General features: G+C 36.2%; 1 protein-coding gene across 8 annotated transcripts in view; it reads right to left on the bottom strand.

The window, feature by feature from the left end:
- The window catches only part of TBC1D5 (TBC1 domain family member 5), a 540,886-nt gene that overhangs the window by 198,655 nt on the left and 329,408 nt on the right, over nucleotides 1-12,823 (bottom strand). For all 8 annotated transcript variants that reach the window (XM_019934420.3, XM_073803671.1, XM_073803672.1 and 5 more), the window contains one exon: nucleotides 8,590-8,762. In XM_019934420.3, the coding sequence (XP_019789979.2) occupies nucleotides 8,590-8,762 (173 nt within the window). The remainder of the gene's footprint in view (nucleotides 1-8,589; nucleotides 8,763-12,823) is intronic.

Genomic DNA, 12,823 nt, shown 5'->3' with positions numbered 1-12,823 from the left:
CCACAGGAGACCCTCCAATACTAGCAGGTAGGTCTGTCCCAGTCTCTTATGAGGTCACTGCTTTTTCCCCTGGGTCCTGGTGGACATGTGACCTTGTGTGCACCCTCCAAGAGTGGAGTTTCTGCTCCTGCAATCAAACCCTGATGGCCTTCAGAGCCAGATTCTCTGGGAGCTCCTCCTCCTATTGCCAGACCCCCAGGCTGGGAAGCCGGACGTGGGGCTCAGGACTTTCACTCCTGTGGGAGAATTGCTGTGGTATAACTGTTTTCCAGTTTGTGGGTCGCCCACCCGGCAGGTATGGGATTTGATTTTATCACAATTGTGCCCCTCCTACCATCTTGCTGTGGCTTCCTCTTTGTCTTTGGATGTAGGGTATCTTTATTGGTAGGTTCAAGCATTTTTTTTTTTGTCGATGTTTGTTCAATAGTTACTTTTGATTTTGGTGTTTCTGTAAGAAGGAGTAAGCTCACGTTCTTCTCCATCATCTTGCCAGCCCTTAAAGCCATGATTTAATCTAACTCTATATTACTTCAAACCTCACTTATTTTTTCACTTTGTAACGTTGTGAGCACCCTGTGAACAAGTGCCTTACATTTATCAGGAATTAAAATATCTGTTATGTTATACTGGGAGGTAGAGTGGACAGGTAAGTCAAATCAGCCATGAAATAAGCAAGTATCTGTGATGGTACCAAACTCCCCAACAAGGGACTGGTCAAGTTGACATATTCAATTAATTTAACATGAATAGTACAATTGAGATTGAAGCATTTCATGAGTAGCTACAAGAGCGACCTTCCAAAAGACCCTTAATCCCAGAATGCTGGGATTCTGTGCAGGGCCAATAACAAAGCCCTGTGGCAGGCCACCAGGACCCCATTCCACCTAGGTCACAGCACACTCATGGATACTCTTCGAACATGGTTGTTAAGTAAAGCTACATTTCAGCCCAAATGTAGTATCACTCCGTCTTCAAATCCTCCATTTTGAGCAAAAGAATATTACAAGAAAATGGTGAAATAAAAATCTTCAGTCAAAAGTTTTTCTCTAATCTTGTAATTTGACGGAAAAGAAAATGCAGTTCTATCTTGTCCAAACTGTTCTGGTGAACACATGCTAGATCTATATAAAACAATTTCCCTTTCAAAGAATTACAGATTATCTATTTTTTAAAAGTGATAAAATATTGTCAGAGATGGAGGTAAATACATTTTATTCCACTGCAGATGTTAAAATAGAGACTTTCTTTTACTTTAAGTATTCTTGCCATGACCTCCACTTTTCTTAATTCTTCAAAGATTACTGATAATGGTTCAAATATGTCTTCAAAGTATTTCAGTTTTCTGGATACTGACGTATGTGCCCACTAATAGTGATTAAGTACCTTATGTTTGCCCTCATATTTTAAAAATTCTTATAAAATCAATCTGTGATTAAATTGAGATAATTGAGAAAACAGCAAAAAGTATAAAGAAAATAAACACAATTCTTTATTCCCTTTCAGAGATAGCCAGTATTAACACTACTTCCAGGCTAATTTTCATTTAAAACATATATACTTTTTAAAACTAGGAAAATAGATTATGTGGTTTCTCTTCCTGATTTTTCACTTAGACTATACCATACGCATCACCTCTTGGGATTACAGATTCCACAAATACATCATTTAAATTATGGCATAATTTCATCAAATGGACTTATTTACCCTATTATTTCCTTTATTATTAGAAATTAGTTCCCATTTCATATCATAAATAACACTGTGATAAATACCTTTATACAGAACTCTGCTCTCTGATTCCCTTAAAGCTTAAAAGTAGAATCATGAGTCAAGGAGCCCAAGTTTATCAGGTATTTTACTCACTTTCCCAATCACCTCCCAAATTAATTATATCAGCATTGAGTAAAATTTTCTCCAATCCTAATCAACCCGAATGAAAATTACATTTTGCTATTTAATTTATAATTCTTTAAATATTTGAATAGTTGAAACCTTTTTACTATATTTGTTGGCCATCGATTGTTTTTTCCTATGCATTGTTGGTTCACTTTATTTTTCTACTTTATAGGTAAAGTGGTTTCTTACTAATTTTAAGGGCTTATTTTATACAAAGAATACAAATTTGCTTTATATTCTTTATATATTTTGTGTACATTGCAAAAAAAGTTTGTCTTTGCACTGAATTTTATTGGAATGAAATTTTGGAGTAGTCATATTACAAACTTACTCTCTAAAATGTCTTTCATTGCTACTTTTCTTAGAAAACTCCATGGTCATTGGAAGATTGGTTATAGTTATATTTTCATGTATGTTTTCCAGTAATTATTTAGAGTTTTAATTTTTAAAATAATTATTAGTTGATGTTCCTCAAAATAGCAGATTTTCCACCGATGATATTTTGAATAATCAGTTCCTTATATAATTGGTTTGTGACCTTTACTTCCTTTGTTTTTACCTCCATCCCATTCATGCATCGATTCAAAAATATTTACTGAATACTTAACCATGTAGTGGGTTCTGTTAGGGAGGCATCTCGGATATATTAATGAACAAGGCAGACAAACTCCTTGCTGTCATAGATCTTACACACTAAAATTCAAGACTATTATAATTGAATGTGTTATTAATAAAGAATACTCTTTTTCAATGTTTTCGTTTCAAAGTGTATTTTTCGGTATTACTGTTGCCATTTCTGTATTCCTTTACCAAACCAGATCAATGTATTTTAGCTGTCTCTTTTAAGTAGCATGTAGTTGGATTTTGTCCATAAAGTCAATCAAGAATAGTCTTTTATTAGGAGAGCTTAAAGCACTTAGGTATAGTACTATACCTACTGTTTGACAATATCATTTGTCATCCTGTTTTATTGTTTTATGCTTCCTTTGTAAGCCCTTGTTGTTGTTGTTGTTATTATGACTACTTAGTGAGTCTTATGAGCCAGGCAATTGGACTTAGCACATGAAAGTTAATACCTATGAACATTTTTGAGTGTTTACAACATGCCAACTACTGTGCTCTAAATGATATTTTTCATTTAATCCTCACAATCCCACTGCATGGATACTATTTTATAGAAGTTTTATAAAACAAAAAACTTCTTTAGTGATTATAAATATCAGTGAAATAGTATATATTCCTTCACGTGTGATAAATTATGCAAACTTTTATACTTCTTTCCCACTTTGAATTATTCACTAGAATTAAGTAGATCTAAGATCCAAATAATGTTATAAATTATTTTGACTGCTCTTGAGATGATTATTTTTGACAACTGCATTCAGTTGTAAACACCATATCTTACTGGGTACATTGCTTTTGAGCAATCCTTTAAGAAACTGCTTTCCCCTTTTGAATTATTCATTTTTATTCACCTTTCAGTGGGAAGAGTATATTTTTACCTAGAAAGATGTGTGGATGGTACTTTCCCTAAATTTCTGCATGTGTGACTAAGGCAAAGCATTTTCTTCTTGGCCTGTCTATCTTAAAATTCATGATTACTTTGTCAGCACAGATTCCATTTCTTCTATTTCATCAATTAACTCTTTTTGTAGGTCAAGTTAAAGATTCAAGTAGCAGAACACCCCTTCTCCACCTGCTTTCTTATTTTTCTATCCAGTGGCCTGACCTAAATAAGGCCAGTATTGGACCTGGACAAGAAGAGTTAAGCCTCAGGCAGTGGCTTATTATTTTACCTACATCTCTGATGCTGCTACCTTTGTGCAGAAGATGCTGTGCTCTTTCTGTCCTGATTCTTGGCATGGCTATGGCTCTCAGGCCCTCCAGTGCCTTTGATTTTCCATTTCCTCCTTACCAGGCTGGTTTCTGATCCCCACTAACAAGACTCCTCTAATTTCGGGCCTCATACCTGGCTGGTCCTTGCTGCTTACCTGCTCACCCTGCATTTGACTCATGGTCCCATCTGGTACATAGTACCTTTGGGTACCTTAGTTTTCTACCACACTCATATTTCTAGTCAAATTAGAGTATGAATGTAGGCTCAGGAGTTCAAAGCCTGGCTCAGCTTCTTGGTAGCTAGTTGATCTAAATAAGCCTTTATAAGCCTTGATTTCCTCAGCTTCAAAATGCAGATGATCACAGCATCTATCCCAATGTGTTGTGAGGATAGATAAGATAATCAACGTAAAGCCTTTAGGGACAATGCCTAGTCCACAGGAAATAATAAATATTAACAATTATTAACCAATATTTCAAATAATTTATTATACTTCCCCACAATTCTTAATCATAATTCTTCACATATTGTAGGAGGGGAAAAAAGCCAGCTTTTTCAAAAGGAGTAATTTGGGGGGAATGCCCAGTGCTGTATGACAAGGTATCATTGGCTCTTCACCTTCTAATCCCTCATTCTGTATTTTATGTTTAATACATAACATAAAGCTCATTGAAAAGAAAAGAATATTTCAATCATTAACTGTGTTTTGAATAGGAAGCCATTTCTTAACCTGTTGAGAGGGAGAATTTTTAAGGTGGGTAATTATATTGACTTTGATGACTGAGAGTTATATTTTTACCCTATGTTTATACTTCCAGTATCAGTTTAAAAAACTTGGTAGTCATACATAATCACACTGATATGTGTTATAACAAATAAAATGTGATATAAATATTCTGAAACTATACCATAATTTAGCAGATTGTTTATCAATAACCAACAACCTCCTCAATTAAATTACTAGAAACCACCACAGCAAAACAACTGCTAATCCAGAAAATAGGAAATAAGGGAAATGAAAGATGTATAAAAAACATTTGGGAGATATGGAATCTATCCCATGTGTGCTGTAAAGAGCTCGTAATTTAAGAATGCCAAAGCCCAAGTGTGTTATGAGGGTCTTTCCTCAAAAGTGACATTAATTGCATATCCCATAGATGCTTATTATGTATTCTATCCATATCAAAGTATAATATGTAGTCAAAAATATACAGATTCAATATATTTAAGAGTGATAATAAAACAGTTACTCTGGCCTAGCAAAAACTGTTATTTTTAAACTTCAATTTTTGGTCTTTTTATAAAAGAGTATTTATAGTATTAAGTATTAAGAAAACAGTATTGAATCTTTGTATTTGAATCTGCTGTGATTAAGGGTCTTTTGGACTCAAAACAAGACATACTCAGGGATGGAACTGTAACAGTAATATTTTAGAGGCTTCTGCACAAAAATAATTCCCAAGTGATGAAATCACAGGACATTCTTAATCTCATATTAAAAATGAAGATACCAAACAGCAACTCTTAGAAATCACCTTGGAAAGTTGGAAATGATACAGTCAATGTTTTACTTTGGAAATTAGTAGGCATGCACTGACAGGCCCCTACAGAACTTAATTTTTAAGAAGTCTAATACTTATCAATAATTGGCAAGCAAAAGACAACTCAAGATGTTAATTATTTGAATTAACGTAAGAGAAATTTCGTTTTAGGTGCAACAGGAGTAATCTTTCATAAAGTTAATGAAAAACAGTATAAATTACTTTTAGGAAATATTATTTTATAATATCACTTAGAAAGTATTAAATATTTAATTGCAAATTAACTTTGTTTAACCTAAATAGTAAGTTGATTTAACATTTCCTAACAGAAAAACCAGCTACAATTATCCAGGAGACAATGCACTAAAATACATAAAATAATCCCATTAATAAGCAAATTATCATATAACATTCAAGATTTCAAGGGGTCTTACTCCCATATTTCAAGATAAATATCATCAATTGATTTAAAATTAAGATAAGCCAATTTGGAATGACTTTAGCCAATGTTTGTACAATTAATATTTTTACACTAATTATTAATTCTAATTCTGTTAAATACATTTATTAGCAAAATGCAACAGATGCATTTATATATGGCATATCTGCTACATCAGGAGACTCCCACATATATTCTCCTATGAAAAACTACTTCTAAAAACAGGGTAATTATAAAATCATTTTCTTAAAGATAACCACACCCATATCAGAGGGCAGATTTAAATAAATTTTAATGTATCATGCAACTGCTAAGAGTGACTAAAATTAGAAACCTGGACTCAATATGGGATATAATTTCATTTTGCTAAATAACCCTTTCTCCACCATGTAAACAACTTTCTCCCAACAGCAACAGACAGTAGCATCAGCAATTATTTAGATTAATATTACTTGCATGACATAAAAGAAACAATTTCAATTCATTTCCATGAGATAAAGACCCACAAAATTTATTACCTTCAAGGACATAAAATTATTGTGCCAAATTGCTATGATCTGTTTCTAAAAGTTCACTCTCCACTTCTACACTATCTCTTGAGAACCACTGGTGCAAAGGATAACTATTATGTTTCCACTTAAGTAGAAACTTGTATGCTTCAGTGAAGCAAACATAGAAAGCCAAAGCCAGAGCTGGAAGGGTGCGTGAATCACATGGTACATCACATTGATAGAGCCATGATATCCTAATTCAGTAATTATAATGACAGATAATGACAACAAAAGCAGTGCTAAACATGTATTGAATGTTTATTCCAAACTGAACACTGACTTTTATATATTATGATTTAATTTTCATAGGCGCTCCATGAAGCAGGTACCACTATTTTTCATCTCCATTACACAGATGAAAAAACCAAGGCTCTAGGTGGTTAAACAGGTCTGTTTCATTTCAAAGCCTGTGCTTCTAACTGCTATTTTATATTATACTGATATTATCCTTTGGGCCCAAAGATTCTAACAGTCATCAATAGGAAATATACAGGTGAGCAGTACAGCTTAGGGTAGCATAAACACATAGGAAAATTCAACCACACTGTCCCACAAATAGAAATAATAAAATCAACTTTAATAAGTGATATGAGAAAGTAACACTCTTACACTATAAAATGTAGTACAGCCCAATTAAGAGAATGAATGACTTCTTCAAAGATTAAAACAATTACATATTTTTAGATAATGCAGGTGAGATTCTATACAAAAATAAAGGGATAACTGAGTCAACTATGGTTACCGCAAGCCCTAATTTTGTTAGTACAGCTGAAAATAAACTTGAAAGGATTAAGAGTAATTATGTCATGGATCATAGAATTTTATTGGGAAGGTGCTGGCTGGATATCAAAGAAGCTCTATGAATCATTATTATGAAGAGAAAGCTGATGTGAACTAATGTCTGATAAGGAAACCAGAACACACTAGTTATAAATCATTGTACCCAAGTCCATGCCTCGACCCCCGTAACGTGAAGCACCAGCTTGGCCAAAGAGGTAACAAACGATAGAGCACTTCAAAGAAATGATCAACGTGTCCGACATTAGTTTCTTTCTTCAATATTTAAGACCAATTTCTAGACTCGCAAAACTTCTTGAGGCTATAAAATGGATTTCTGTATTTGAGTAAACCAATTCTTTGAGTGCAGAGTAGAGAGGAATATAGAATCTGCCTCCTGACCTTGCCACGAGGTATTTTAAAATAAATCTTTACTCTATAATCACAAATATATTAGCTAGACTTTGAAGTGTAAGAAATGCCAGTTCATTAATAATGCACAATGCTGCCGAGGACCCACGTTCCCCAGAACTTTCTCACTTCCATTGGGAAGGACAGAGCTGCTCTCAATGATGAAATCAAGCTTATGTCACAGAAATGAAAACAGGCATCATGAAAACAGGAGAGCAGAAATATGAATTCATATTCATTGAGCATCTACTATGTATATCTCAGTAACACCTTCTCAATTTTCCACGTTCTATCTAGTGGACAGATGGGATTTGCAGGAAATATCTACCAGGGAACTGCCCAGCACCAGACATAAATGTCATATTGTTTCTATTTAAAGGATCCTTTTGTTGTCTGTAGCACTACACACTAATTCATATTTATTAAAGTTGCTATCTTTCTAATTTGCCTACTCATGTTATAAGCCACTGAATGCATACAAACACACACACACACACACACACACACACACACACACACATCTAAGGGTAACTGGCTCCATATTCTGCTGTAGCATGTTACAGAAGTCATCTGGCTGAAGATGATTAATATATTATTTTCACGGTGAGGGACATTCATCTTACTTCTAGAAATGCACTTCTGAGGGTAGAGCAGATAAGCACACTATAAAATGGAAAGAACATGAATATCTTACAGGATAGTTTGGGTTCCGGGCTGGCTTCACTGTGTACAATCAGTGTGACCCCGCACTTCTCAGAATGCTTGGTTTAATGATCTGCTGTTGCCATCTTGAAATTCCCACTAATTTTTTTTTAAAGGGCCATTCATTTTTATTTTACACTGGCTCTGCAGATTATAGAGCCAATTCTGCCTGGATTTGAATTATGACTTCACTGTTCAATATGTGTAAGTTTATTGTAAACCTCAGTTTCTTCCTCTGTAACAAAGGGGTAACGTTAGATGAAACAGGACATATGAAAGCAATGAGCACAGAATCTGGCACACAGAACACAAAAGGAGATATGAAATGTAATGTAGCCGGCATAGCTCTTACTCTTACTTCTATGAATCTGAAACATATAGAAACCACCATAAATCATAATTAGGTGTTGCTGAAATTTAAACGTGAATACTTACAACCCATATATCTGTGGTGCAATTTCTAGTCTGTTCAGGTGCATGTAAAGCTCAATATCATGCTTCTTTAGTAGATGATCCTGGATCTGGTTGACTTTAGTAACAATAGCAACTGTTGGCCCCAAATCCTGTGGTCTAGCAAAGGGGATAGGAGTCATCAGGGTTTCTTTCCCCTAAACACAGGAAAAATGGAACATGTCTTATTTCAATGCGAAGTTAACAAATACATGGACATCATTCTTGAACGTATTTATCAATGGAAGTTTAGAGAAGAACCAACAACTACTTTAACCAACTCAGGAAAAAAGCTTAAAATGTGGGATCATAAACTGATCGTCACATAGATGACTGTGCCCATAAAGGCCTTGAAATATCTTCTAAAAATTTTCTACTTGTATTCCCTCGACCACTTTATCTGGTGACATTAAGTCTTATAAGATAATTTTGGCTAGAGGTAGTGGTGGCCACTAGTCTATCTGTCCATGGCCAGTTTGTCTCAGCAGCAGCCATAGTTCCTAAATGGCACACTCTGAGGAAAATATATTTCTTGTGGCATAAAAGTTAAACATGAAAAAAAGTAATTGAAAACTGTCCTGGCCTTCCCTGCTGATGCAGGGGACACGGGTTACTGCCCCGGTCCGGGAGGATCCCACGTGCCGCGGAGTGGCTGGACCCGTGAGCCATGGCCGCTGAGCCTGCGCGTCCGGAGCCTGTGCTCCGCAGCGGGAGAGGCCACAGCGGTGAGAGGCCCGTGTACCGCAAAAAAAAAACAAAAAAAAAAAAACAAAAAAAAAACTGTCTTACTTTGAGCTCTCAAAACTATAAAAAAGTCAAGAAATAAAGCAAACCAGTACTAGAAAAGAAGACATCCTCTAACTTTCCTTTGATCAATTTAAATAGCTCGGTAGAAAGATTTTTAAATTCTTCAGACCAAAAATGTAGCTGACTTAAAAAAAAAAAATCTATGTGGGCAGTACAACTTCCATTCCTGCCACCCAATATTAAGAAAGATCTGTAACTCCTTGTAATGCTTTCATGTAAACGTCAATTGCCCCCTCAAGTCTGATGATATACCCTAATATATCATGGTTGACCTTTCTTCTGACGTACAGTTCCCAGTTTCTACCTCTCTCCAATACTGGGATTTATAGCATCTTCTCTCATGATTATCTGCCTGTCACTCATCCTCAGTCTACTCTAGTTCAAATTCTTGTTTCTGTTTCACACATGCTGCTTTTTCATACAGTTCTGGTCTCAGTTTAATCTCTACTTACATGCAGTTCCCTGAGTGAGCTCAGTCATTCACAGTGCTTCAACCAAAACCCATTCTCCAAAGACTTCCTAATCTGTATTCGTATCCTAGAACTCTGGAGTGCTTCCCACACGCTCAAATGTCGGCGAAGAATGTTGGATTGCCGAAGGGTCTCGAATTCAGCAGGCCTGCAACTGAGCTCATCACCTTCCGCTCAAAAACCTGTTCATCCTCTCCCATGCCTACCTCAACCCATCCTCCAATACGAACACCTGGTTTGCCAATTGTAGCTCCTCAGAACCACTCAGGGGACTCTTGTATATGTCTCTTCTTCGGTGCCAACACCGTGACTTGGGGCCCTAATCATTCCTTTGCTCCTCGTCTTGCTGCCCCCCCCCCCCCAATTTAGTCTGCTTTAAATCCATCTTCCAAAATGCCTGGTGATCTATCTAAAGCAGGTATTAGATTATGCCAGATTGCCCTCCTTAGACACTTTTTTTTTTTTTTGGGCCATGCCACACAGCACGCTTAGTTCCCCAACCGACCAGGGACTGAACCCGTGCCCCCTGCAGTGGGAGTGCGGAGTATTAACCACTGGACCACCAGGGAAGTCCCTCCTTAGACATTTTTAATAGCTCCCCATTATTTTCACTCTGGGAAAAACAAAACGAAACAATTTGAATTCTTTAGCCAGGTCGGCAAGGCTTTCCATCATCTAGTTCTGTTCTCACTGTGCTTCCAGAGATACTGGGGATGCCATTCTTTTACCTGAAATATCCCCTCCCCACTGAGGAGCCCCCATGTGTATTTTAAGATTTGGCTCAAGTGCCAGGTCTAGTTCATTATCCTCTTCTCCGCTCCCACAGTATGTATTTCTACTTGTCTTCCTCCTAAACTGTGAGATCTCTGAAAGGAATAACATCTTTTTGTCACTGGACTGCAATTAGGGGCATAAAGATAAAAAAGGTAAGCTCTTGCCCTCATCATTTGGAGGGAAGAACTACACAGAAAAAAAGCTCTGAATTCTGCGTGAGAGCTGTGACTAATCAGGCTGGTAGAAAGCACAGAAGAGAGGAGGGGAGGGTCCTGTGTCAGTCCAGGGAGAAGGGGCTCCATCTGTCTGTCCAGGATCATTTCAAGTCTTAAAAAAGAAAAGCAGTCCTTTGGACTTCCTACAGTGTCTGCCCTAGAGTATTTAGGTCCAAAGGACATAAGACCATATTAATCTTTAGGGCTCAATTCATTGTTGTTAATTTGTATAGACAGGAGAAAGGGAAACCTCTATATTGTGCTCATTTATTATAAAAATAGCACATCCAAAACACCTTTTTCTGATTTTGTAACATCTAGTACTCTCTTCAAATAATAGGATGCTTTAACTTAAAAGGATTTCCCCTGAGCTCAGAATACTTTATAGTAAAATCTCTTAAACTTAAAAAACTTGAAAGTAATGTTTCTGATCACTTAATGCTAAACAGCACACAGCTTATCTAACAGTAAAAAATCAAAAACAGTGAAGATAGAGTAAATGTAAAACACTTCCTTATCTTCAGGATTTCTTATTATAAAGAATGCTACTTGCATATAACATATATGATCAAATGAGACAGCCACAACTACCGATAAAACTAGAAAACTTTTCTAACCACTTATTAGTGGTACGCAAAGTGTGTTCTACAGATCATTGCCAGGCCACAGACTGAGCAATGCAGCAAGATAATGATTTCATACCATTATGTAAACCAACACACTGCTTCCTTCATCAAGAAAGTCTTACTATAAAATGTACGTCGCTAAACTAGCCAGCATGCACAGTGATATGACTGAATTTTCTGGCAAACTAGAAGACCTGCACGATGGGTGATACATTAATTTCTCGAACTTCTTTTTAAAAAGATGATCGAATCATGAAAAAGAACAAAAAGGGAGGATGAAAAAGGGATTCACTAGATACGCTTTTTAGGAATATATTATGCACTGATACACACAAATAATTAATATAAATTCTCAGAGGTCACATCTATGTGTTCTTTGATAAAATAAATGTCTTTGTGTTGTCTTACCATTCTCATGACATGATTCAGTGAAAGCAATATGAATAAGTAAAAGTAAAAACTGGCAGCCCTCTCATTTTTACCATTCAGTTTCTCAGATGCTGTGAATCAGTTATAAAATACAAAATGACCACTGCGTAAAATGATCATGAGGCCTGTTAATTAAATGTCTTCAAAAACTCTGCTCAAAATCTGATGTTCACATAAGTCTATGACTCCATCAGATCACCTGCTGAGAATATAGAGCCACTGTTCGTCACACATGCTTACAGCAAACTTCCCTTGTAACAACCCTTACGGAACGGAGCATGGTGATATACAGCCGGAGTAAGACTTTATCACCTAAGCTCGGGGTAGACAAACTTTCCCTGGAAAGAGCCAGATGGTAAACATTTGAGACCTTCCAGGTCATACAGTCTGTGCTGCAACCACCCAGCTCTGCCTTTGTAACGAGAAAGCAGCCGAAGACAGTAAAGTAAACAAGTAGGCATGGCTGTATCCCCACCAAACTTTTTTTATGGACATGGAAATTTGCATTCTATATAATCTTCACGTCACCAAATACTATTCCTCTTTTGATATTTTTTTCAACCATTTAATAATGTAAAAGCCATTTTTAACTCACAAGCCTTACAAAAACAGATGGCAGGCCAAATGGGCCTGCAGGCAGTAGTTCGCCCTGACCTCGACCAAAGGCATAAAAAGCATTAGTTATCCATCTCATTTGCTAAGAGACGGAGTGAAGGGACTGAGTAATACGTGGTTTCTAACTAGAACTCATTCAATTATACTAACATAAAATAAATTAGTCATATAGAAAATAATATACCAAAAACTCTTAACAACAGCCCTTGCCAGAATAATTTGCAATTTTTCCAATAAATGATCTCTAAGTTAGCATATATGGTTGTTTAAAATGACAGTTAAT

Source organism: Tursiops truncatus, chromosome 4, assembly GCF_011762595.2.
Source record: "Tursiops truncatus isolate mTurTru1 chromosome 4, mTurTru1.mat.Y, whole genome shotgun sequence".
In the NCBI taxonomy this organism is placed as follows: Eukaryota; Metazoa; Chordata; class Mammalia; order Artiodactyla; family Delphinidae; genus Tursiops; species Tursiops truncatus.
This window is presented reverse-complemented; position numbering and strand designations above follow the sequence as displayed.